Source organism: Coregonus lavaretus (genome assembly GCF_964263955.1).
Source record: "Coregonus lavaretus genome assembly, chromosome: 13".
NCBI lineage: Eukaryota > Metazoa > Chordata > Actinopteri > Salmoniformes > Salmonidae > Coregonus > Coregonus lavaretus.
Window position 1 is genome coordinate 14,794,206 of NC_140000.1, and position 25,165 is coordinate 14,819,370.

General features: G+C 41.5%; 2 protein-coding genes across 3 annotated transcripts; both read left to right on the plus strand.

The window, feature by feature from the left end:
• Positions 1-7,644: 7,644 nt before the first annotated feature.
• Positions 7,645-10,233, plus strand: fxyd11 (FXYD domain containing ion transport regulator 11). Its single transcript, XM_084174557.1, has 7 exons — positions 7,645-7,707; positions 8,910-8,959; positions 9,267-9,299; positions 9,549-9,563; positions 9,770-9,844; positions 9,958-9,982; positions 10,154-10,233. Exons 2-7 carry the CDS (start codon positions 8,926-8,928, stop codon positions 10,182-10,184), a joined length of 213 nt encoding a protein of 70 aa, XP_084030683.1. The 5' UTR covers positions 7,645-7,707; positions 8,910-8,925; the 3' UTR covers positions 10,185-10,233.
• A 628-nt stretch (positions 10,234-10,861) lies between these two features.
• LOC311139562 (phospholemman-like) lies at positions 10,862-23,540 on the plus strand. 2 transcript variants are annotated; one of them, XM_084174457.1, is made up of 8 exons: positions 10,862-10,972; positions 17,878-17,929; positions 18,361-18,399; positions 18,627-18,653; positions 18,966-19,040; positions 19,165-19,201; positions 19,367-19,407; positions 22,525-23,540. In XM_084174457.1, the coding sequence occupies exons 2-8, from the start codon at positions 17,896-17,898 to the stop codon at positions 22,542-22,544; spliced, it is 273 nt and encodes a 90-aa protein (XP_084030583.1). In that variant the 5' UTR covers positions 10,862-10,972; positions 17,878-17,895; the 3' UTR covers positions 22,545-23,540. The 2 variants fall into 2 exon arrangements, with proteins under 2 accessions (XP_084030583.1, XP_084030582.1); XM_084174456.1 differs by having other exon boundaries at positions 10,886-10,972; positions 18,358-18,399.
• Positions 23,541-25,165: the final 1,625 nt, after the last annotated feature.

Below are 25,165 nucleotides of genomic sequence, written 5' to 3' on the forward strand. Positions count from 1 at the left end.
TATGACTCTAACATGGACACAACTGGCGTCACTCCAGATCCCACAATATGCATTGGTAATTACATTGTTTAGAATTACATACATTCCTTTGAGATGTATTTATATATTTTTATGCATGCTCCCCATCTTTAGTGACTTTAGTGGATATGGTCAAATGCTCACAGACCCTTAGATGGTTTGTTTAGTGACAAATATGCCTCCTAACAAGTAAGAGTAGTGTACATTTTGAGTGTGCCTGCACGAGCGTGCTTGTGTCAGTGCATGCATGCTTACATACCACGCTTTTATTTAAGTCAAAGCTATGCATCAGAGTTGTGTCAGTGATGATGCAGACATATTATATGAATACAGTGAGCTCCAAATGTATTGGGACAGTGAACATTTTTGTTGTTGTTTTGGCTCTGTACTCCAGCACTTTGGATTTGAAATGATACAATGACTATGAGGTTAAAGTGCAGACTGTCAGCTTTAATTTGAGGGTATTTTCATCCATATTGGGTGAACCGTTTTTGAAATGACAGCACTTTTTGTACATAGTCCCCCCATTTGGACAAATTCACTTATATATGTATTAAAGTAGTAAAAAGTTAAGTATTTGGTCCCATATTCATAGCACGCAATGACTACATCAAGCTTGTGACTCTACAAATCTGTTGGAGGCATTTGCTGTTTGTTTTTGTTGTGTTTCAGATTATTTTGTGCCCAATAGAATTTAATGGTAAATAATGTATTGTGTCATTTTGGAGTCACTTTTATTGTAAATAAGAATATAATATGTTTCTAAACACTTCTACATTAATGTGGATGCTACCATGATTACGGATGATGCTGAATGAATCGTGAATAATGATGAGTGAGAAAGTTACAGACACACAAGTTACAGACACAATACATTATTTACCATTCATATGTTTTGGGCAGAAAATTATCTGAAACACAACCAAAAAAAACAGCAAATGCATCCAACAAATTTGAAGAGTCACAAGCTTGATGTAGTCATTGTGTGCTATGAATATGGGACCAAATACTTTACTTCTTACTACTTTAATACACATATAAGTGAATTTGTCCTAATACTTTTGGTCCCTTAAAATGGGGGAACGATGTACAAAAAGTGCTGTAATTTCTAAACTGTTCATCAGATATGGATGAAAATACCCTCAAATTAAAGCTGACACTCTGCACTTCAACCTTATAGTCATTCTATAATGACTATAAGGTTGAGCCAAAACAACAAAAAATGTGTCACTTTCTCAATACTTTTTTAAAGGACTGTGAACATGTGTTTCAGGGTTGTTGTGCAAAGAAGAGAGCAGGGTTTTTGTGGAGGGAATGTCTTATGTTTGTGTTGTACCTGTGTGTTTGCTTTACCATATAACCTTTGGATAGCCCACCCTGCCTGTCTCTTGTGTGAGCCTACGACAACCCTTTCACTGTGGCCACTGGCTCTGTAGACTTTGTAGCTGAGGTATGCACAGTAGTGTAAAAGTACCCAATTGTCATACTTGACTAAAGGTATTTGTATTTGTATTTATTAGGGATCCCCATTAGCTGCTGCCAAGGCAGCAGCTACTCTTCCTGGGGTCCAAACATATTAAAGCACTTACATTACATATAAAACAAAATATAAAACAGTACATCATATGACATTATTACACCACTACCTATCTACAATACAAAATGTTTAATACCACCATACAACAATATCACAATGTGTGCGTATACATGTGTCTATACCCTTGTGTGTGTCTCTTCACAGTCCCTGTTGTTCCATAAAGTGTATTTTTCCCTGTTTCTTTAAATCTGATTCTACTGCTTGCATCAGTTACCTGATTAAGGTAAAGATACCTTAATAGAAAATAACTCTAGTAAAAGTGAGTCACCCAGTAAAATACTACTTGAGTAAAAGTCTAAAAGTATTTGGTTATAAATATACTTAAGTATCAAAAGTAAATGTAATTGCTAAAATGTACTTAAGTATCAAAAGTAAAAGTATAAATAATTTCAAATTCCTTTTAAAAAGCAAACCAGACAGCACCATTTTCTTGTTTTAATTTATGGCTTGCCAAGAGCACCCTCCAACACTCAGACATAATATACAAACAAAGCATTTGTGTTTAGTGAGTCCGCCAGATCAGAGGCAGTAGTGATGACCAGGGATGCTCTCTTGATAAATGCATGACTTGGGCCATTTTCCTGTCCTGTTAAGCATTCAAAATGTAATGAGTACTTTTGGGTGTCAGGGAAAATGTATGGAGTAAAAAGTACATGATTTTCTTTAGGAATGTAGTGAAGGAAAAGTATAAGTTGTAAAAAATATACATAAATAGTAAAGTACAGATATCCCAAAAAAACGATGTAGGTAGTACTTTAAAGTATGTTACACCACTGGGTATGCAGGTATGCAGTCTTCCTATCAATAAGTGATAGATGTGTTTTTGTTCTACAGCTTTTTCCTCCTTTGCACTATATGGTCAGTTGTAAAAGTTGTGTTTGTTTTTCACTTATCATCAGTAATAAATGTCTTAAACTATTCTGGTTTCATGGAATGCTATTGTGCTTGTAAAGTACAACAATGGAACACACACGCATGTTGGCCCCAATACACACACAGACTTGAACGCCACAGAACAGACTTTACCGCACAGTTTTATCAGTCCTTCATGGTGCTAACCACCTCAGTCTCATGTCAGGTCTTCATGTGTCACTGATGGTCCCTCTAACTAGGATATAGCCACTCACATTATTGTATTATCACTCGTGAAGAACTGGATACATATTCCTCCGCCGTTGCCGGGGGGATATAAATAGTCCCAGATAGCAACACATCACCATGCCGATACTGTGCCGAGGTTCAGTCGTGTCCCCTCTGAGGAGCCACCATAGAGTTGTGAGCCTTAGGTTCTTGACTCTGTGGTTCAGTTCAGTTTGTTTTCGCAGACAGACAGACAGACAGACAGACAGACAGACAGACAGACAGACAGACAGACAGACAGACAGACAGACAGACAGACAGACAGACAGACAGACAGACAGAGTGCCATTGACATCACCAGTAGTGAGTTCTGATCTCTAAGCTATGATAGCAGTCACTGTGAGTTGGGAATAGAGATGGAATATTCTACAGCATTATATTGTATTCAAGGCACCTCCCTCTCTGTGAGGTGAGCATGATCTCAATCTGACGGTTGTCATGCTTCTCTTTACTCCAAAACTGGCTTGGGAGGGAGAGTTGTTTTTCTCCACTTGGAGATCTGTTTGTGATTTTGTATCCAGTTCTCATGTATTTATAACAATAGAGCCATATGGACAAGGTACACTATATATACAAAAGAATGTGGACAACCCTTTAAATTAGTGGATTCGGCTATTTCAGCCACAGGTGTATAAAATCGAGCACACAGCCATGAAATCTCCATAGACAAACACTGGCAGTAGAATGGTTTTACTGAAGAGCTCAGTGACTTTCAACATGGCACCGTCATAGGATGCCACCTTTCCAACAAGTCAGTTCGTCAAATTTCTGCCCTGCTAGAGCTGCCCTGGTCAACTGTAAGTGCTGTTATTGTGAAGTGGAAACGTCTAGGAGCAACAACGGCTCAGCCGCGAAGTGGTAGGTCACACAAGCTCACAGAACGGGATCACCGAGTGCTGAAGCGCGTACCGCGTAAAAATTGTCTGTCCTCGGTTGCAACACTCACTACTGTGTTCCAAACTGCCTCTGAAAGCAACTTCAGCACAATAACTGTTCGTCGGGAGCTTCATGAAATGGGTCTCCATGGCCGAGCAGCCGCACACAAGCCTAACATCACCATGCGCAATGCCAAGCGTCGGCTGGAGTGGTGTAAAGCTCGCCGCCATTAGACTCTGGAGCAGCGGAAACACGTTCTCTGGAGTGATGAATCACGCTTCACTATCTGGCAGTCCGACGGACAAATCTGGGCTTGGCGGATGCCAGGAGAACGCTACCTGCCCCAATGCATAGTGCCAATTGTAAAAGTTTGGTGGAGGAGGAATAGTGGTCTGGGGCTGTTTTTCAAGGTTCAGGCTAGGCCCCTTAGTTCCAGTGAAGGGAAATCTTAACGCTACAGCATACAATTCAATTCTAGATGATTCTGTGCTTCCAACTTTGTGGCAACAGTTTAGGGAAGGACCTTTCCTGTTTCAGCATGACAATGCCGCTGTGCACAAAGTGAGGTCCATACAGAAATGATTTGTCGAGAACGGTGTGGAAGAACTTGACTGGCCTGCACAGAGCCCTGACCTCAACCCCATCGAACAGCTTTGGGATGAATTGTAACACCGACTGCGAGCCAGGCCTAATCGTCCAACATCAGTGCCCGACCTCACTAATGCCCTTGTGGCTGAATGGAAGCAAGTCCCTGCAGCAATGTTCCAACATCTAGTAGAAAGCCTTCCCGGAAGAGTGGAGGCTGTTATAGCAGCAAAGTAGTGTTGCAAGGTATACTGGTCCACGGTAATATCACGGTACCGAAACGTCATGATACTTATTAAACCAACATTTTAGAATACTGTAGTACTGTTTCATATGACACTACCGACTTTTTGAGCCTACCGATATAAAGAACCTACTGGCTGGCCCCTGTTATAAAATGTTTATAAAGTCAGTTTTGTTTATAAATTCAGTTGAATTTAAGCAACAGCCACTAGTCTCTTGTATTTGCGGTTCCAATAATATCCACTTCACTTTCATGCGCGTTTCACGCATGGCAGCTGTAATCAGCAGCGGGGATGCAGACCCACAACCTGATGAGGTTTCTGTTATAATATAATAATATAATATGCCATTTAGCAGACGCTTTTATCCAAAGCGACTAACAGTCATGCGTGCATACATTTTTGTGTATGGGTGGTCCCGGGGATCGAACCCACTATCTTGGCGTTACAAGCGCCGTGCTCTACCAGCTGAGCTACAGAGGACCACTGTTGTTAGATTTGTACATTTGTTACATTGGAGCTGCGCACGAAGCGAGCAATGTTGATACATTGTATAATTTCATCGCCTGTTATAACCAAGAGCACAGACCAGTATTCTTTGCAAATTCACTGTCATGCAGCCTCTGAGTGTCAGAGAGGGAAAATGGAGCACTGCTTCGCGACAGGCAGCTTTACCGCAAAGAAAACGGCTTGTCTCTAGCCTGAACGGTTAAGAAAACATGACCCATATTACCGGATACGTTTTTTTTCTTTTTCTATCGGCATTCGCGCGTATTTTATATAATTTCACAAACCATGTCGTGGGCCTTTTTAAACTAATCCCCGATCACTAATTATTGGTTTGATAACAAACAACATCGTTCAGTAATGTTACCTAGCTAGCTAACAACCTGGTCACTTGACAATAGGTTTAGCCAAATTATATTGGCACAGGAAGAAAGGAAAAGGGTCTGCTACTCATGATACAGTATGTGCTTCAAAAGGTAGGATTCATATAGGCCTAATGTAAGCCTAAACTATATCAAAAATAAAAATAAATCTGGTGCTCCTTCAATTCTGTTTGGTGCCTTACGTTTGGGAGCAGTGTGTTCATTCTTAAATGGAAGAAGTTTGGAACCACCATCACTCTTCCTAGAGCAGGCCACCCGGCCAAACTGAGCAAACGGGGGAGAAGGGAACCCCGATAGTCACTCTGACAGAGCTCCAGAGTTCCTCTGTAGAAATGGGAGAACCTTCCAGAAGGACAACCATCTCTGCAGCACACCACCAATCAGGCCTTTATGGTAGAGTGGCCAGATGGAAGCCACTCCTCAGGAAAAGGCACATGATAGCCTGCTTGGAGTTTGCTAAAAGGCACCTAAAGGACTCCCAGACCATGAGAAACAAGATTCTCTGGTCTGATGAAACCAAGATTGAACTCTTTGGCCTGAATGCCAAGCGTCACGTCTGGAGGAAATCTGGCACCATCCCTATGGTGAAGCATGGTGGTGGCAGCATCATGCTGTGGGGATGTTTTTCAGCGGAAGGGACTGGGAGACTAGTCCGGATCGAGGGAAAGATGAACGGAGCAAAGTATAGAGAGATCTTTGATGATAACCTTCTCCAGAGCGCTAAGGACCTTAGACTGGGGCGAAGGTTCACCTTCCAACAGGACAACGACCCTAAGCACACAGCCAAGACAACGCAGGAGTGACTTTGGGATAAGTCTCTGAATGTCCCTGAGTGGCCCAGCCAGAGCCCGGACTTGAACCCGATCTAACATCTCTGGAGAGACCTGAAAATAGCTGTGCAGCGACGCTCCCCATCCAACCTGACAGAGCTTGAAAGGATCTGTAGAGAAGAATGGGAGAAACTCCCCAAATACAGGTGTGCCAAGCTTGTAGTGTCATACCCAAGAAGACTCGAGGCTGTAATCGCTGCCAAAGGCGCTTCAACCAAGTACTGAGGAAAGGGTCTAAATACTTATGTAAATGTGATATTTCAGTAATTTAAAAACCTGTTTTTGCTTTGTCATTATGGGGTATTGTGTGTAGATTGACGAGGAAAAAAAGCAATTTAATCAGTTTTAGGATAAGGCTGTAACGTAACAAAATGTGGAAAAGGTGAAGGGGTCTGAATACTTAACGAATGCACTGTATGTGTGTTTGTGTGGAGAGAGAGAGGTGTGTGTGTGTTTATGAGAGTGAGGGAAACAGAGAGAGTGTGTGTGTCTGTGTTAACTGAAGAGTAAAGAAGGTTTCATGCAGTGTTTTCCCGTTACGGACACAATGACATGCAGATCAGTATGCATATACATTCCTTCCTTCCTCCCATTCCTCCAGCAAAATCACAGGTATGCCTTTGCGAATATTAGCAAATCAGCCATTCTATGCAGTATTCTATTATACACTGAACAGTGTGAAGTTAAATTCAATGTTTTGTATTTAGTAGAAGTGTGAAACTCAGTGACAGGTTTTTGGAGAACGTTTAGAAAATGTGAACAAGCGTCCGGGTGGGAAGGGGCGAACACGATGCTAGACCACTTATATTTTTCCACCATGGTTTCGCGATACTGCTCGGTATTGTGATACTTGGCCTGGTATCACTCTTATTTCAGCCAAAGCTACAATTCTGTACTGTATATAATGTCTCTCTGTGTCCTCTTAGAATGTCTTCTTAGAATGACATTGAAAGGTTCTTGGCTGACAGGATGGTTACTGGACTGGAAGGAAAGCTTCCTGGATTAATTTATCTCACTGTGGCGTGATCATGGAGATTTATTGTAAGGCATTCAAATATTTCAAGGATGCCCCAAATCACATGCACAGATGGGTGACATTTCTCTCCTGCTCAAACCATATGCTTCTCTAGCATTCATTCTGCTTATCAGTAGGGCATGCACAAAGTATAATATAACTGACCATAAAGCGAATCCACTGATAGAGATTAAATGAAATAGTGATCAATATGAGAGCTCAGTAGGTCTTGGTATGGCAACTCAGTACCTCGTCCCACCCAGTGTTTTTAACCCTAAACAGAAGGGCACAGGCCTGTGTTTGGGGCACAACAGGGCACCTGGATGCACCACACACGTTCTGCATACGGGGATCTCGATCGTCCTGTGGTGTGTTTTAGGTAACAACAAAAAGGAGGGGCTATTCCTCAAGATAAAAGGAAAGAGAAAATACTAGGTGTGTGAAGTCAGCAGGACGACCTGAGATACCCAGCAGACATCCCCGGACCCCTTGCCAAGACAGACCTCGTTCTCAGGTAAGAATGAGGGGGAGGAGGGGATTCACTGGCTTTCCTAGGCCCTGTTTTTGCAACCATCTGTGTTGTTATGATCATGTAGACATCCATAGGGTGGGGTGTTGCTATAGCACCATTAGATTCTGAAGATTGTATGGATGTAATGGTGATCTTTGTATATATTTGGACGGTCAATGTAAATTAACTTTGTAAAGTCAATATATTGTCTGTAGGTTGAGCTAGGTTGGTGTGTTCCCTGCGAAAGGCAGTTGTCAGGTAGTAAATATATGGATAGGTAACCTTGACCTTGAGTTATGACATGCTGATCAGCATGGTGACCTTCACTACTATTAGTCTGCAACAGGGAAAATGTCATTCTGTCATTCTGGGCACATTGGAATATGATAATACAATAAGATGGGAAATATTCTGTTTTCCTCTATGTTAAAATGTATGTGTTATATTTCAGTGTATGAATGATCCAAAAAATTTGACAAATCACTATTTGTAGGTCAAAATGTCTATACACCCATATTGTATCTGATGTGAACTATACACATAATAGTATTTCAATGTAGGACTAATTACCATCATTGTCAGTTGGAGTTGAGAGATAGAGCCATCTACGACCACATCTTACTGCGTATGAGGGCATTAGAAAACTAGAAAACTTTTTCTAAAAACTCTGATAGGAACAGTTGGATTACTAGCATTGACCTGGTCTTCAAAATGGTGAAATTGTCCATTGTAAAACAAACTAGTTTTTACCAGAATAAAGAAGATGGGTGTCGTATTTCCATATTTCCAAAACATTGCAGCGTAAACCCAAGTGAGTGACCAAGGTCGAGCCAAGGGTGTCCTGAGGCCTGTGGCGTCCGCCCCACATTTCTTCCCTCAGCTGTTTACTCTCCAAACACCCACAAAGCCCTCCTGCAGCGGCCCGGTGTCTGTCTCACACCATAAGGACATTCTGCCCCTTAATCCTCACTGTGTTTGGGAACAAGGATGGGACTGTGCAGGAGGGCAACATAGACACAATGGATTTAATGACATTAGTTCATTATTGATCATAAGAGTATAATCATACAGTATAATCGCCCGTCAGATAGGAATAACAAGGGTTAATTCAAGATGGTGTTAAATTCTAGGAATGAGACCAATGGTTACTGATATGTGAGATGTTATGCTGTTATAACAGATTACTTTTCTCCTTTTTCTCCCAGTCAGGTTGTGTGCAAGATGGGCCAATTCTCAGTTCTGGTTTTGCTGGCAGGTAAATCAGACATTTTCATGATAAAGATGTTTGGGGTAATGCAACAGATGTATTCTGCAAAATATTTTATGGACAGCAATATGGTAAGCTACAGTGAGAACTACAAATCAGTGAGACAACAGACAAGTTCTGCTTAGCCTTAGAAGAATGTTGCAGGATTGTTTTAATGCACTTGACATTGACCTTGTGTGTCCTCCCAAGAAATGACAGTTGACCTTGACCCTTAACATGATCAAAACTACATCTAAAGTTACATCCATCCACCAAATGACAAATGTTTTAAAATGTTATTATTTTTCTCTCCTAGTTCTCTGTGCATTCTTCGCAGAAACTGAAGCAAGTAAGACAAATCTGCTTTAGTTGTCTGATGGGTTGGACAATACCTTTTGTTAGACTCATCTGTTTTTCATTAGGTTTTTGTTTTAATGTGACTGTGAATGAGAACTAACTATTGTTAGCAGATTTGATCACTGTCATTTAAACCAGAGTCACACACTGTGCAGCCAGTCTGAGCAACATGTGTTTTATTTGCTTGAGGTTCATTTTCTGTTCTCCCTTTCTTCCTTCCCTCCCACTCTCTCGTCTGCAGATCCATTTGTTTACAGTAAGTAGCTCATTCCTCTACACTCATTCAAATGGAACTGATAAATCACCACCACAAAACACCAAACAAAATGAACATAGTGGTATGTAAGTGACCATATTCTTATTGGATATGACATGACAAGAGCACATCAGAAATATGCTTCTGACATTGGATTAATCATTTTACCTGTGTGATCCTGAGCTGTTGAATGTTGAATTTCCCAGACTATGAGAGACTACGAATTGGAGGCCTGATCATTGCATGCTTGCTTGTAGCAGGTGGATTGTTTGTCCTACTTAGTAAGTACACAAAGCCCAATTACCAATAAGTTCTTACATTATGAATGTAACTCAAGAGGATGGACCCAGACTTTGTCAGTGTTTGTAGTAACATCTCACTATTCTCTCTTCAGATCCCAAATGCACTAGAAAGAACAAGTAAGAGCCTATGTTATATCCACGTGTTCATAAACCCGTAACTAGGCCTACATAAATGCTTCACAAATAATTTATACTGTACACGAAATGATTGTTACATTGTACTATTGGACTGGGTGTCATTTAAAAAAATCTTAATTCTCTCTTTTCTTTCTCCTTCAACAACTAAAGAAAATCCGAAGATGACACAAGTGAACTCTGAGCGTTTCTAAAGGATGGAATCTGACTAACTGGTTGCTGTTGTTCTGATAATGAAGATTTGGGGGTGGGAATGGGGCAGGGCTCTGGCCATGACAATATAATGACACCTGAATGGATATGAGAGCGGATGGAGGGTGGGTGGGTGGACCACAATACATCTATGTACTGTTTTGTTTCTTTATTGGCTCAAAGATATGTGTTTATTTTCAGGTGTTTTACAGTGATAGTGAGATGTATGATCGAACAACTGAAATACATTTAATTTAGCTTTAGGCCCTAGGCTTTATGGTCAAACAGAGTTGTATTGAGCTAAAACGATTTGCCTTCAAATGTTTGTGTAAATTCTTATTAATGAAAAGCCAAATAAATACAATTGAACACCATTGTTAGAAGTAAACAATATGCTAAACTGTTTGTATTCAGAGATGTGCACTGTGCATGCTCTCTAGATAGAATATGTAACCTAAGCAGGTACTGTACACAACTATTTTGAATACATTGATGTGATAATGTTCGATTTGGTATCTGCCATCTCTGCTTTTACATCGGCTAACGATTTGTTATAGCAACAACAGGTCATTGAAAGCAACCAATGACAAACAAATAATAAAATCCTCCTCCTCTCCAGCGCATGCAACTTCAATTTAAACTCAGCCTATTTTCAAACTGAGCAAACCTGTTGAGCGTCAGTGAAAAAGGGTGTTGGCGTCTGTCTGACTCAAGAGTACGACATTTCCTGATTTTTTTCCCACTACACACATCTCCATTTGGTTTTAACGCGTGTCGGAGGTAAGTTTTCATTTTCTAACAATTAGAGTTCGAGTGAACGCTCAGCTGTAGTTTCATCAAAAGTATGAGTATGTTAACAGTTATTTATTCTATTCATTACATCATCCTTAAAGACAACAATAGGTTAATCTTGTCTAAGTCATTTCTAAAATGTTTGCTTTGTGCATCTTTGACCAAGACAAATTTATAGCTCTATATTTTCCAGTAGTAGTAGCCTATCCCTAGTAAGACCTTAAAATAACTTTATTTCATTTATAGGCATATCCTTTTCTTTCCTGGCAAGAGTTGCTCAGTTTTGGGGAAAAGTTGAGTAGCCTAACTAAAATACTCCAAAGGGTACAATCTTTATTAGGCTATTAATTGTGTTTATAGAACAAAGACCTAACCTGCATGTAATGTAGTTTCAGTTAGTAGCCTACAGTATAGGCCTATGCGAGACATACAGAACAAGTGCATATGAGCCAGAGCCATGTGCAAGTATTATAAATAATAATGTTTCCGCGTCACGCAGATGTATTTGTAGATGTATTTGTAAACCTGCTTTTATGAATTCAGTTCTTGTTACTCACGCTGTTCTACAACAGTGTTTTGGATGTTGTTTGTAATATCCAAAGAAAAAGTCCTTAACCTATAGGCCTAAAGCAAATTTTTGTCCTTCGGCAACTTTTCTTCTCGTTTCTGTTCCGTTTAGCACTGTGTCCAGTCAGTCTTATAAAATTGTGAGGACCTAATTAAATCGTGACGTTCAGTCTTTTATCTGGCATAACGCTCATGGAAAACAACGGAACATGCGGTCCAACCTTTATTGTATTCAATACATTTTTCTAGAGCCAGATTGTGAATGTCTGTTGTGCTCATCATCCAGCTGTGGTCCAGCTGTGCTTTGATGGGTGGAGGCTGGTCAGGCCTAATGATGCAATAATAACCATTACATATCTTCTCCCATTAGCTTATTATTATTAATTTTTTTCTGGACCAGAATATTAAGTATTTTATCAAATTAAATTCGCAAGACAATACGTTTGGGACTGGTAGGCTAGTTGGTGTGCTGTCCTTCTGTAATGGAAAATGCTTCAGTGCACATGCCGCTGTGTGTGGGGAATCACATTTGAATGACCATTTCTATTCAACAGCTTGGTGGTACCCTTCACACACTATTGTGCCAACTCAAACCGTAGGCTACCATGCTGGCTTGGATATTTTATTTTCACATTGTCCTTTTCAGCATGGCTCCAGCAACTATGGTGATGCGTAACCAGGCCAACACAGTACAGCATGGCTCAGTTATGTTCGGCTCAGTAGTGTGAAATGGGTATGCTAATAGACATTTTGAAATGGTATGAATGATTGATTCGTAGACAGACATGTTATTATGAAATTACTGTTCTATTTAAAGTATTCTCATAGTTAAAGCAGGGGCTGATACAAAATGTGCCTGTCCCCAGTCTCCTGTAGGCTATGCTTACGGAACTGTGATACCAGGGATCTGTGGTTCTTGTACAGTGCAAACAGCCCAGCTGATAAGAAGCCAGATAGAGCTGTTATCCTGGACAGATCTTTATTCACTGTGGTTACTCCAGCACAATGCTGTTGCTAAGGTGATTGCTACTGACAGACAGACTTAAAACTGACAGATAAATGTTATCTCACATTCAAAAGCTAAACGAATTCTACTACCTTCAGTGGGTCGCCTACTGGCGCCTCTAATCATACACAATGTTTGTCTCCACCTCAAATACGGATGAGCAACGTTCAAAAGTGAGGACCTCATAGAGACTGCCTCATTAAAAATGAGCGATTCAGTGTGATCACGGAGTGTGACGCTTATTTATTCTGTGAGACATTACAATATCACAAGAGATGATAGGCAAGCAATGGTTCTATATTTCCTCAGTTTAAGGCTCATTTGACTCAGATTCAGATAATTAGGGTTCGTCACATATTCACCATAGCAACACCATCAATCTTTACTTCAGATATATAAAACGCTTATCTAAAGAGCTCCCTGCCTCAGAAGCACAGCAAAGCAACACCAAGGTCTTTCCCTTGAAGGGAAGGCAGCATTATTTCTTTAAACAGTGGAGCTGATGTTGCTGCTATTGCTAACCTTGTGGCTGTGGGTAGGAGGGATGAGTCATGGTTATAGTATGCCACGTTCCCCCTCTCCATTGAGCAGCCAGAGGAACACATTGCCCTGCTCTACTCCAGCAGCTACTTCTTCATCAAACACTAACAACAAGGAAGTGGCTTCAATAGCCATTTATGGCTGACTGACAGAAAAACAACACTCTGTATGAGCAAATATCGACTACAGTTTACCCAGCTAGCTTCAAATGTTCACTGAAACGTCTGGTACTCGTTTCTGTCTGGTAGCCATCTATGACTGACTGACAGAAAAACAGCACTCTGTATGAGCAAATATCTACTACAGTTTACCCAGCTAGCTTCAGATGTTCACTGAAACGTCTGGTACTCGTTTCTGTCTGGTTCGGTTGTGGTTGTGAGACAGCGTGGAAGAATGTACCCAGAACGTTTTTAATCAACAATTCTGACAGCATGAAAGAAATATGTTAAATATCAGATGTTCTTTATTCCAGATGTAATATGAATTCATACATGCAATAGTGTAGTGCTCTATCACAGTCCCTTACCACATTAGAATGGTTTCCCAGTGTGTGTGTCTTCTTATTATACCTCAAAGGGGGCTGCCTATTCTCAGCGGCATGTTTTGTTCCTAAATTAGCTGCATGCTAGATTCCTGTGTTCAGCCACCACATCCTTTATGGGCCATGGCCATATCCCAGATACTCTCTATGGGGGAGGGAACCTGTATGAGCGTGGAGAGGTGACTGGGTCATATTGGGAGTTGTACACACACATACACACTGACACACACACACAAACAGATGTACTCATCTAGACTCACCCACACACACAGGCAAACACATATTCACTGTAAACATAGTGTTTACACAGAACCCCTGCGAGTGTGGAGCAGTGACTGGGTCATAGTTGGGAATTTCATCGAGACAGTCCTCCTCATGTTGGTAGGCAGAGTGAATAGAGGGAGAACAGATTAATAGAAGAGACTTCACAAACACAAAGAAAACAAAAAAATCATAAATTTGATCCATTTCACAAGTACCTTTACAAGTAACTTTACACAAATAATTTCCCCCGTATGTGACTATTCTTACTCCTAATAAACTTAGCTAGTCCTAGGATGACCTTTTGAATTATTTGTTATTAAACCACACATTACAAAAGGGAGAATCTCATTCTAAAGCTTCCAGTGATCCACCATTACAGTGAGAACTACAGCATGGTAATGCATTTACCTCATAAATGAAAGGCATTTTCAGGCAGGGCCAGCAGCCTATGAGTAGCTGCATCATTAGCTCCTTTTATCCCTGTGGGTGATTTGAAGAAAAATGACCACAGGCTCTTTGAAGCCCTCAGATCCAGCCTTTTAGACTTCTAGGCTTCCTCGGAAATAACTGTGTGAATTCAGGGTTCTGCACTGTACCAAAGTGACAGACTGGCCAGCATTCTGGACTAGAGCTCCTGGGTTACTTCTTAATGATACTGCAGATGGAGGGATCTGGACCCGCTGTAGAGGGATGGGGGAGTTGTGACTGAGTGAGGCCAGAGGGAAAGACAGGGAGTTAGGAAAAGAGAAAGGGAGTGAGTGTGTGAATAAGGGAGGTGTAGTGAGTGAATGAGAGAAAGGGAGTGAGTGTGTGAATAAGGGAGGTGTTGTGAGTGAATAAGGGAGTAAGCACAGGTGTCGTGAGTGAATGAGAGAAAGGGAGTGAGTGTGTGAATAAGGGAGGTGTAGTGAGTGAATGAGAGAAAGGGAGTGAGTGTGTGAATAAGGGAGGTGTAGTGAGTGAATAAGGGAGGTGTAGTGAGTGAATAAGGGCGGTGTAGTGAGTGAATAAGGGAGTGAGTGTGTGAATAAGGGAGGTGTAGTGAGTGAATAAGGGAGGTGTAGTGTGTGAATAAAGGAGGTGTAGTGAGTGAATAAGGGAGGTGTAGTGAGTGAATAAGGGAGATGTAGTGAGTGAATGAGGGAGGTGTAGTGAGTGAATAAGGGAGGTATAGTGAGTGAATAAGGGAGGTGTAGTGAGTGAATAAGGGAGGTGTAGTGAGTGAATAAGGGAGGTGAAGTGAGTGAATAAGGGAGGTGTAGTGAGTGATTAAGGGCAGTGTAGTGAATGAATAAGGGCGGGACTGGTGTGGGTGTGTACTCATCATAAGTTTAGACAACCTATTGTGAATGAGCAGGTTAGTGAGTGAAGTGGGCTAAAATGTAGGATCTGATCATAAAGCTGGAAAGTATTAATAAATGATTGAGTGAGTGACTGAGTGAGTAACTAAATGAATGAGTGAGCGGGGAGGAGGACAATGCAAGGCAAAGAGAGAGGGGTGAACCGAGTCGTACTGTTACCACACAAACACCCGATTCTTCCTTTACTTCAGGCATTCAGTGGCAGGGAGGCCAGCGTGACCCATGTTAGAACACTAATCCTATTATGACCAGGCCTGGTCACCAGGGTGAATCTGCCTGGTGGGGAACTGAGGGTACAGCTAAGCACGATCCACAGCCTTGCCTATCATTGTCTTGAAGAGACAACCGACAACCCTAAACATTGCTACATGAATCTCAGAAGGTCGGCCGCACCTCCACCCTTTGCTAACGTTACTCTGTAATATGATTCCCAACTTGAAAAAGCGGAAAGAAAGAACCCCGGGAGAGTCTCTCTCTCTCTCTCTCTCCCTGAATTGAATCGTAAACCATCCACGACCGGTTTTTGGAGGGGTTCCCGCTTGTTGCATTCCCTCTCCCTCACCAACGTTGCTGGGGAGAGGGAGGGTGTGCTCGGAAAGAAACTAGGGAAAATGCCAAGTAGCATGAGACGCCATACACTGCTATAAGATGGAGGGAGGCTCCCTGTTTTAGCTGTGTGTTGTTGTAAAAGCTGTAGTGTTGTTATAGGAGCTGTAGTGTTGTTATAGGAGCTGTAGTGTTGTTATAAACGCTGTAGTGTTGTTATAGGAGCTGTAGTGTTGTTATAAATGCTGTAGTGTTGTTATAGGAGCTGTAGTGTTGTTATAGAAGCTGTAGTGTTGTTATAGGAGCTGTAGTGTTGTTATAAACACTGTCATGTTATAGGAGCTGTTGTGTTGTTATAAACGCTGTTGTGTTGTTATAGGAGCTGTAGCGTTGTTGTAAAAGCTGTAGTGTTGTTATAAACGCTGTAGTGTTGTTATAGGTGCTGTAGTGTTGTTATAGGAGCTGTAGTGTTGTTATAGGAGCTGTAGTGTTGTTATAGAAGCTGTAGTGTTATTATAGGAGCTGTAGTGTTGTTATAGGAGCTGTAGTGTTGTTATAGGAGCTGTAGTGTTGTTATAGAACAAGGGCACTACGTTCATCCACCTCTGGCCTGCTAGCCCCCCTACTTCTACGGAAGCACAGTTCCCGCTCAGCCCAGTCAAAGCTATTTGCTGCTCTGGCGCCCCAATGGTGGAACAAGCTCCCCCACGACGCCAGGACAGCGGAGTCACTGACGTTTCTGGTCACTTGGTATTTTCCTGCCATGGTAGTACAATGAAAAAACAACTATCGTGGTTTTTTGGTCACTACCATGGCAGGAAAACACAAGTGACCAAAAACGTAGTAATTTATGGTACTCACATAATGCAACATTGAGTACTCGCTATGCAATGGCAAAGCGTAGGCCTAGTACACTCTTAAACCACTTTTAGCTCATAGTGAAAAACCACAACACACATGGTCTAGTAGTGTAGTGTACCTTCTTAAACCTTGGGACCAGGATAGGGTATGGTGAGAAGAATGAAGGGAGTCTGAATCCTTGAAGATTTAAAAAACGTTAGTTTATCTGGTGCTTCTTCAGTATGTGGCTGGTGGCACACACCATGACGGAAAATAAATGTAGCCTTATCATGAGCAGAAACAAAAGGGGAGCGTGAGACAGTTGTGACATAAGGGATTTAGCTACCAAATCTCCTCGAGACTCCATTCCTGTCCAAATCAGTAGCCAGCCCTTCCAGAACCATCATGTTAGGCAGAATGTGATCAAAGAAGGCCAAACCCCTGGAATACTGCTCCAGCCCCAGCATGTTTGTTATGTGGGGGGGTTGTGGTGAGTGTATTGTGTGGTTGCTGATGGGGAAGGGCATTTTCTCTCTTTGTCTTTTATCCATAAGGTGTGATGGAAAATCACTGGGGTCTAGTTACTTTACTTTTTGGCCCTGGAGCCATGCTCAATGGTCCCGCATTTTGTCCTTGTGGATTTTCTACTCCGCTATGGCAGTTGACAGTTGTATGATTATAAAGACATTATAGCCCAAAATATATACAAGGAAAAGCTGAAACATAATTGGGTTTGAAGGTTTGGCATGAGATGAAGCAAAGGACTCTTGGCAACGTATGGGTTATGCTGCTGCTCAGAAGCCATTTTGTACAAATCTAAATCAAATATGGGACTCCAGGGAAAGGCTAAAAGTTGTATCAGGTCTCTGTTGACATTGGAACCAGTGTGAGCCAGTTTTGGGCACTATATGAGCTGCCATTAGCTTCCCGGGTTTGAAAAGGTCTAATCAAATCAAATGGGTTGTGGGACAAAGGTAATTTAATTCTAACAAGTGGAGCCTTGTTCAGACAATCAAGCGGGTCCATTTTTTTTCCATTTTGAGCAGCAGAGCTCTTGCTTAAGTGGGTGTGAAAAGGGCATGGAGGATGAGTGCCAATTTGCTAGGGTGCACTGCAGTCATAATGCTCATCTACTTTCTCATATAAAGTGAGCCTAATATTATAATGTGATCATATTATTATGCCATTAGTTTGTTTCACTCAATTGTTTATGTTCTGTCTTCCCCAGGTGAAAGAGAGTTTGAAGATGGCAAATATCTCTGCTTTGCTTTTATTGACATGTGAGTGGCAGGTCTTAAAGACCAATCATACACAGCTATTAATAGCACCACTTCCTGCTTAGGTTTTCCCCAAAGCTACCATCTCTGTTCATCTTGTTTTGCCCAGTCTTCACTCACAACTCTTGCTCAGTATTCAGCACAGTAGATACTACTGTATGTTTGGAGCGAGAGAGAAAATGTGTTTATGTAATGTTATGAAAGACATATGGTTATGGATGTGAATACTATACCAATCTAGAACTAAATAGAGGAAGGATATATTCATTGACCTTCTCCAGTGCTATTCCAGGTCAAAGCAGTTGAGAGACCACTAAAGTTACAAGTGCACTTGTCACAGGGGCGGGCAGCTGACTTCTTTGGGACATTGTTGGGATGCCATGTTGTCTATGCATTATGCTGTGTGCTTACCATTGTTTCTCTTCTGTGAGCAGTTGTGTTAGCAGTTGTGTTCGCAGAGGAGCAGAAAGAAAGTATGTAACTGACAATTGTTCACCATAATAGCGTTCCATAGTTTTATTACTCTAAATCTTTTCACATGCAATCGTATGGTCTCCAGATAAACCATTGATTAGGAAATTAAAGTAGGCCATTCGCTATTTGCCCATTTGTGGTTGGGTGCGTTCCAGATGTTTCTATTATTTTTGAAGGTGTCTGGATGCTGTATAAACTGACCTTTGTCATGTTTTTGCCCCTACAGTGGAGGAGGAGGATCCATTTACCTTTGGTGAGCAGAGAGATACATCTCATTCATAGTCTACTTGTGTCTTGTCTCTGGAACTTGTCTTTAGAACTTCTTTGTCTCTGAAATTTTTAGAACGCTCAACAACAACAACTCTCAAAATTCCTGGCTTACTGTGTATGATTCAGGCTTTTTTCCTCTCTCTCTCTCTCTCTCTCTCTCTCTCTCTCTCTCTCTCTCTCTCTCTCTCTCTCTCTCTCTCTCTCTCTCTCTCTCTCTCTCTCTCTCTCTCTCTCTCTCTCTCTCTCTCTCTCTCTCTCTCTCTCTCTCTCTCTCTCTCTCTCTCTCTCTGTTCAGATTATCACAGGCTACGTGTTGGGGGGTTGATCCTTGCAGCAGTTCTGTGTCTGATCGGCATCACCATCCTCTTCAGTAAGACTCCATCACATATACACATAGACACACACATATGATGACACAGTCATAGCATGTATTTTACACATGCTCACATTAACATAGGACACAGATTGACTTGTGACCATTCTTCTTATAACAGGCGGACACTGCAGATGCAAGTTCAACCAGGACAAAAGGTAAATGATCTATCAGATCAGTGCATGCTCAGTTCAGTCCAGATCAGGGCACGCTCTTTGTGTGAAACTACGTTTCCGTTAGGTGTGTGTGTGTGTTATGTAGCTAGGTGTTGTAATGTATAATGGAATGTAGTGTGAGTTGACACGCTGGTTTTCTTTCTGCAGGAGGAGGTCAGGAAGCAACGCCCAGCCACTCAACGATCAAGGTCTGTTCCCCTGACCTCTCAATCTCCTCTCTGATTGGCCCAAACTGTACACTGGATGATTCCTAGCCATCTGGATGCATAAGTCTTTGCTAGGAATATAATGAACATATATAACTGACTGGCATGTTTAAGTGATCATTACAAAATATCCTCTTCAGGAAAAAGGATTAGAAATATGCTGCCATGTTGGAGCAACGGGTGGGTTTAGGCATTATCTTGTTATTACGCTCTCCATCTGTTTCAGTGTTAGTTGCCTACTGCCAGGCCTTGGCATAGATAACACTGTCAGCAGGCATTGGTTGTTCTGTATGTCAGTCCTGCTATCACACAGGTGGCACAGAGACCCAAACACTGACTGACTGATTCTTTCCACTATGACTCACTAACTCCCTCCATGCCAGGTTCTCTGTCCTAGTGTTAATTTTGGCGCTCTTTTTTAGATTTAGTCTAGTCTTAGTCATTTTGACAAAAATATAATTAAGTCACATTTCTGTCATTTGAATAATGATTTAGTCTAGTTATTGTCAAAATGATGAAAACAGTGGCCATTTTCTGTCAACTAAATGCCCTTTCATTTTCATCACATCACATTTGTATTGCCTCATTAACCTATAGTAAACATAAATAACTGACTTCCATGTGCACAAACATACATATCCTTGTCCTACCAATATATTTTTCTGCATAACATGCTATTCTCTTCCCAATAGCAGAAATATGACAAACATATATAAGAATTATCTGGCCATGTAAATTCCTAATTCAGTCTACATAGATATTGCACATTACATACAAAACAAACAGACACATACAAGCGCAGAGAGAGAGAGAGAGAGAGAGAGAGAGAGTAGCACAATCACCAGATGGTGCTGCATGGTATTGACAAAGTAGTATGGGTTGCACCTCCGTCACTCAGTCACGTCATTGCCATTGTTATCAATGTTCCACAGACGCCGCAGCCACATTGGTGTCCAAAAGTAGAACGGTGTCTAATGACATTGAACGGGAGCTAATGACTGTTTCGCCCAGTGATGTGGTCGAGTCACTAAACCTTGAGTCCGAATCGAGTCCCAAGTCCCCTATGCTCGCTTATGAGTCCAAGTCTGAGTCACCAATGGTCGAGTCGCAAGTCCCTATGGCTGAAGTCCTAGCCCCAGTGCTCGAGTCCTATTTCAAGTGCTCAAGTCTGAGTCGCTGGGTCCACATTAACTCAAAATGAAGTAATTTACCCAATCAGATATAGTGCAGTGGCAAGAGGAGTAATTTACCCAGTCAGATATAGTGCAGTGGCAAGAGGAGTAATTTACCCAGTCAGATATAGTGCAGTGGCAAGAGGAGTAATTTACCCAGTCAGATATAGTGCAGTGGCAAGAGGAGTAATTTACCCAGTCAGATATAGTGCAGTGGGAAGAGGAGTTATTTACCCAGTCAGATATAGTGCAGTGGCAAGAGGAGTAATTTACCCAGTCAGATATAGTGCAGTGGCAAGAGGAGTAATTTACCCAGTCAGATATAGTGCAGTGGCAAGAGGAGTAATTTACCCAGTCAGATATAGTGCAGTGGCAAGAGGAGTAATTTACCCAGTCAGATATAGTGCAGTGGCAAGAGGAGTGATTTACCCAGTCAGATATAGTGCAGTGGCAAGAGGAGTTATTTACCCAGTCAGATATAGTGCAGTGGCAAGAGGAGTGATTTACCCAGTCAGATATAGTGCAGTGGCAAGAGGAGTTATTTACCCAGTCAGATATAGTGCAGTGGCAAGAGGAGTAATTTACCCAGTCAGATATAGTGCAGTGGCAAGAGGAGTAATTTACCCAGTCAGATATAGTGCAGTGGCAAGAGGAGTAATTTACCCAGTCAGATATAGTGCAGTGGCAAGAGGAGTTATTTACCCAGTCAGATATAGTGCAGTGGCAAGAGGAGTAATTTACCCAGTCAGATATAGTGCAGTGGCAAGAGGAGTAATTTACCCAGTCAGATATAGTGCAGTGGCAAGAGGAGTAATTTACCCAGTCAGATATAGTGCAGTGGCAAGAGGAGTAATTTACCCAGTCAGATATAGTGCAGTGGCAAGAGGAATTATTTACCCAGTCAGATATAGTGCAGTGGCAAGAGGAATTTAGTCAATCAATTGTTTTCTATCCCTTTTCCTTTCTCTCTGTGCCATCAAATGTCTGCATATTGGCTAATCGTAATGTTATCAGTGCCACGTTCAGTTGCAAAACATTCTCGAACGTTGCAGATAGAAATTCCATGACAAGCAAACAAGATAAATTGTGCAAATGAATTCAGTTTTGCTGCGTGCTCTGGAGCAGCATGTGTACACGCTGTGTCTGTGTGGAGTCGTTAGGGCAACGGCCTGTCTGCCTGCTCTGCTCGGAGAAGAGGGCGGAGGAGCAGACTGAGGCTGCCGAGAACAGAGAGGAGAACAAATGCAAGGAAATCAAGATAGCAGTGACAGCTGTATAGATAACTCGCTTTGACTTCTCAAACACAGTAGAAAGCTAAAACTATATGATGCCCCGTCTCCTTGTTAGTTCAGCCACTTACTTAGCTAACTAGCAAGTTAAACCAAATAAACAGCTGGACTCACCTGCTCCCGCTTTCTCCTGTTGTGCTATTTGCAAACAAACACGTGACTGGCTCAACTGTTCTGGTGAACTACGGTAAGCTTCATAATGTAAAATAATATGACATGTTAAATGAAGAACGAACGCGATCTGCTTTATCTCCAAATGTATTGCACAAGTTGACTGCAGGTATTTACTTAAAAAGTAGCTACAAATATTACAATTCATTTAACACTCATCGCTTGCTCCCTCATAGCTCACCAGCTGATGTAGGCTGGGAGTGGCACGTCCTTCCCTCTGCTGAACAGAACTGCCCTGCGCATATGTGCTGCTAATATTAATTGTGCTTATCATCAAAAAGCTCTCAATCTCTCCAAAAACTCTTGTCCAGTCCAGAACTATAGCCATGGCTGTCACTGTTTTGCCTGTGGTCTGGGGACATGGAGGACATGATCATTATGGCTGCCCAACAGTCTGTCTGTGTTATCTCACATGACTTGGTAAAAAATGATTTCAAATATTAAGTCATCTTTCTTTCTGTCCACAGCTCGGGCTAGTGAGTGCTAGGAACCAAACGCCCAACTGGCAGCAGATCAAATCGACTTTCTGTCTCTGCATCAATTAAGAGATAAAAATTGATGGGTGGAGTTGGCTTGTTTTTTGTCCAATGGAGGTTGTTTTTTAGAGAGTTTGGTGCTGTCTTCCCAAGAGGGAGGTGGTACTGTGCCATTGGAGATCAGAGGTGTGCTGCTTTTACCTGTGTTGCTGTTCTACCTACCGCCCATCACTCCTGTTTCTGCTCCGCCCAATACTCACACTGTAACTCGCCACCAGCGAGCACACACAGGCAGACAAAGCAGGACACGATTTTTCCCCAATGTTCTTTGTATTTAAACAGATAACCAAAAGATGCTGTGTGTCGACTCACTCATTATTTCATTGCAATGTTTTTCATCTTTAGTTGCTCCACCTGTGTGTGGAAAGTATGCAGTAGATTTGTGTTTTGAATTGCCATACTGTCCCCTAATAATCTTACATGCATATACATTACTGGAAAATAGGTACCAGTAGCCATAAACTATTATAATTTCAATAACTATTCACACCCCTTTATCTTGATTATTCCTATATGAGCTTTTTAGTTGAATGTAGAAAAGTGCACTGGTCTATGCAGTAGAATCTGTTGTATGATAAATGCAATGTTTTTTAAATAGTAAAGAAAGTTAAAATTATTTGTATAAGCGGATGATATAGTCTTGATTGAGAGTGTTTGCCACCAAAACAACATTCATGTTATTTTAGTTTGTTAGATACCTGCTTACTTTTTCAGTCAGACTCACACAAGCAATCACAGTCCCTGAAGAGGGTTTTCTCCCCAATTGGCTTTTAATGAGTCACAGTCTACATTGAGATGTTTCTTGGCAAATGAATAGATGTTGTTTATGTTTGTAATTCAAATTAAAAGAGTTACCTTTTATGACTGTGTCCAATGTTACATGACATTATGCTAATAGATGCTGGATCTCTAAATAAAATAAGTCTAATAGGCTCCTCAAATGTAAATACTGCAAATACTTTTCTCTTGTTGATGTAAGGCCCATGTCCTGAGTGGTTCAAAACTATTCTACATCGCCATCTACTGGATTATATGAGACACTGAACAAAGACTGGTACAGTTTTTCTCAAATGCGTACAAGCATTTTTTGGAACATTATGTTTCAAAACCGAGTTCCCAAGACACTAAACTCTGTTGCCTTCTCAAAACATTAATACATCCATCAAAACTACGCTGAGTGTAAAAAACATTAGGAACACCTGCTCTTTCCATGAAATAGACTGACCAGGTGAAAGCTATGATCCCTTATTGATGTAACTTGTTAAATCCACTTCAATCAGTGTAGATGAAGGGGAGGAGACAGGTTAAATATTATTCTTGAAGCCTTGAGACAATTGAGACATGGATTGTGTATGTGTGCCATTCAGAGGGTGAATGAGCAAGACAAAATATGCAAGTGCCTTTGAACGGGGTATGGGAGTAGGTGCCAGGCGCACCGGTTTGTGTCAAGGACTGCAACGTTGCTGGGTTTTTCATGTTCAACAGTTTCCCATGTGTATCAACAAAGATCCACCACTCAACAAAGATCCACCACCCAAAGGCCTTGCCCTGCATTAATGAGATAAATTACGGGGGGGGGGGGGGGGGGGGGGCTGCGACTCAATATTAGGAAGGTGTTCTTAATGTTTTGTATTCTCAGTGTAGCTACGTTTCAACACAGATCCCAAAATTGCTTGTATGCGATAGAGAAAAACTGTAAGATCATCTGGACTGCACAGGGAAACAGTCCTTTATAATATGAACCATACGGTCTATGGTATGAACACTAGCTTATAGCATTATTTTAAAGTGAAAGTGTGTCAAGGTCAAAAATATCCTCTAGCATAATTAAGTATGTCCTTGCCAGTTTCCGAGCTACAGTCCAAATCCACTTTCATCTTGCACTGCAAGATTCATGCAACAAACAAAACTCTACCCACAGGCATTCTACCATGAATAGAGTATGGCCATGATAACAAAATCACCTTCTCATGGGTTACATTGTATTCTAAAGTGGTCATGGCAGGTCATGTGTTGCCATGGTAACTGAGATATGAGAGTCAGCTGATACGGGCAGCGGAAACAAAGTTGTGGAGAGTGTATCATTGTATGATACAACCAGAAGGTCACAGAGGGTTTGTGAGTTAGACAAGAAGAAACAAGCTGAAGAAGAACATTAGACCTACAAAGTTTTGAGCAAGAGTAGTTTACCTGGACCCATGTTAAGCCTACTCCTGGCCTAAATGGGCATTTTGGAGACTCAGTTGGCCATGCTGTTTAGTCCAGAAGTAGACTTAATCTGGGTCCGGGAGACTGGCCCTGCGTGTATTATTTGTGTTTCCAATGCTCAATTGCATTTCTTCAAACAATGTGATAAGAGTGAGTCAATACAGTCACATACACTATATATACAAAAGTATATGGACACCCCTTCAAATTAGTGGATTCGGCTATTTCAGCCACACCCGTTACTGACAGGTGTATAAAATCGAGCACACCGCCATGCAATCTCCATAGACAAACATTGGCAGTAGAATGGACTTACTGAAGAGCTCAGTGACTTTCAACGTGGCACAGTCATAGGATTCCACCT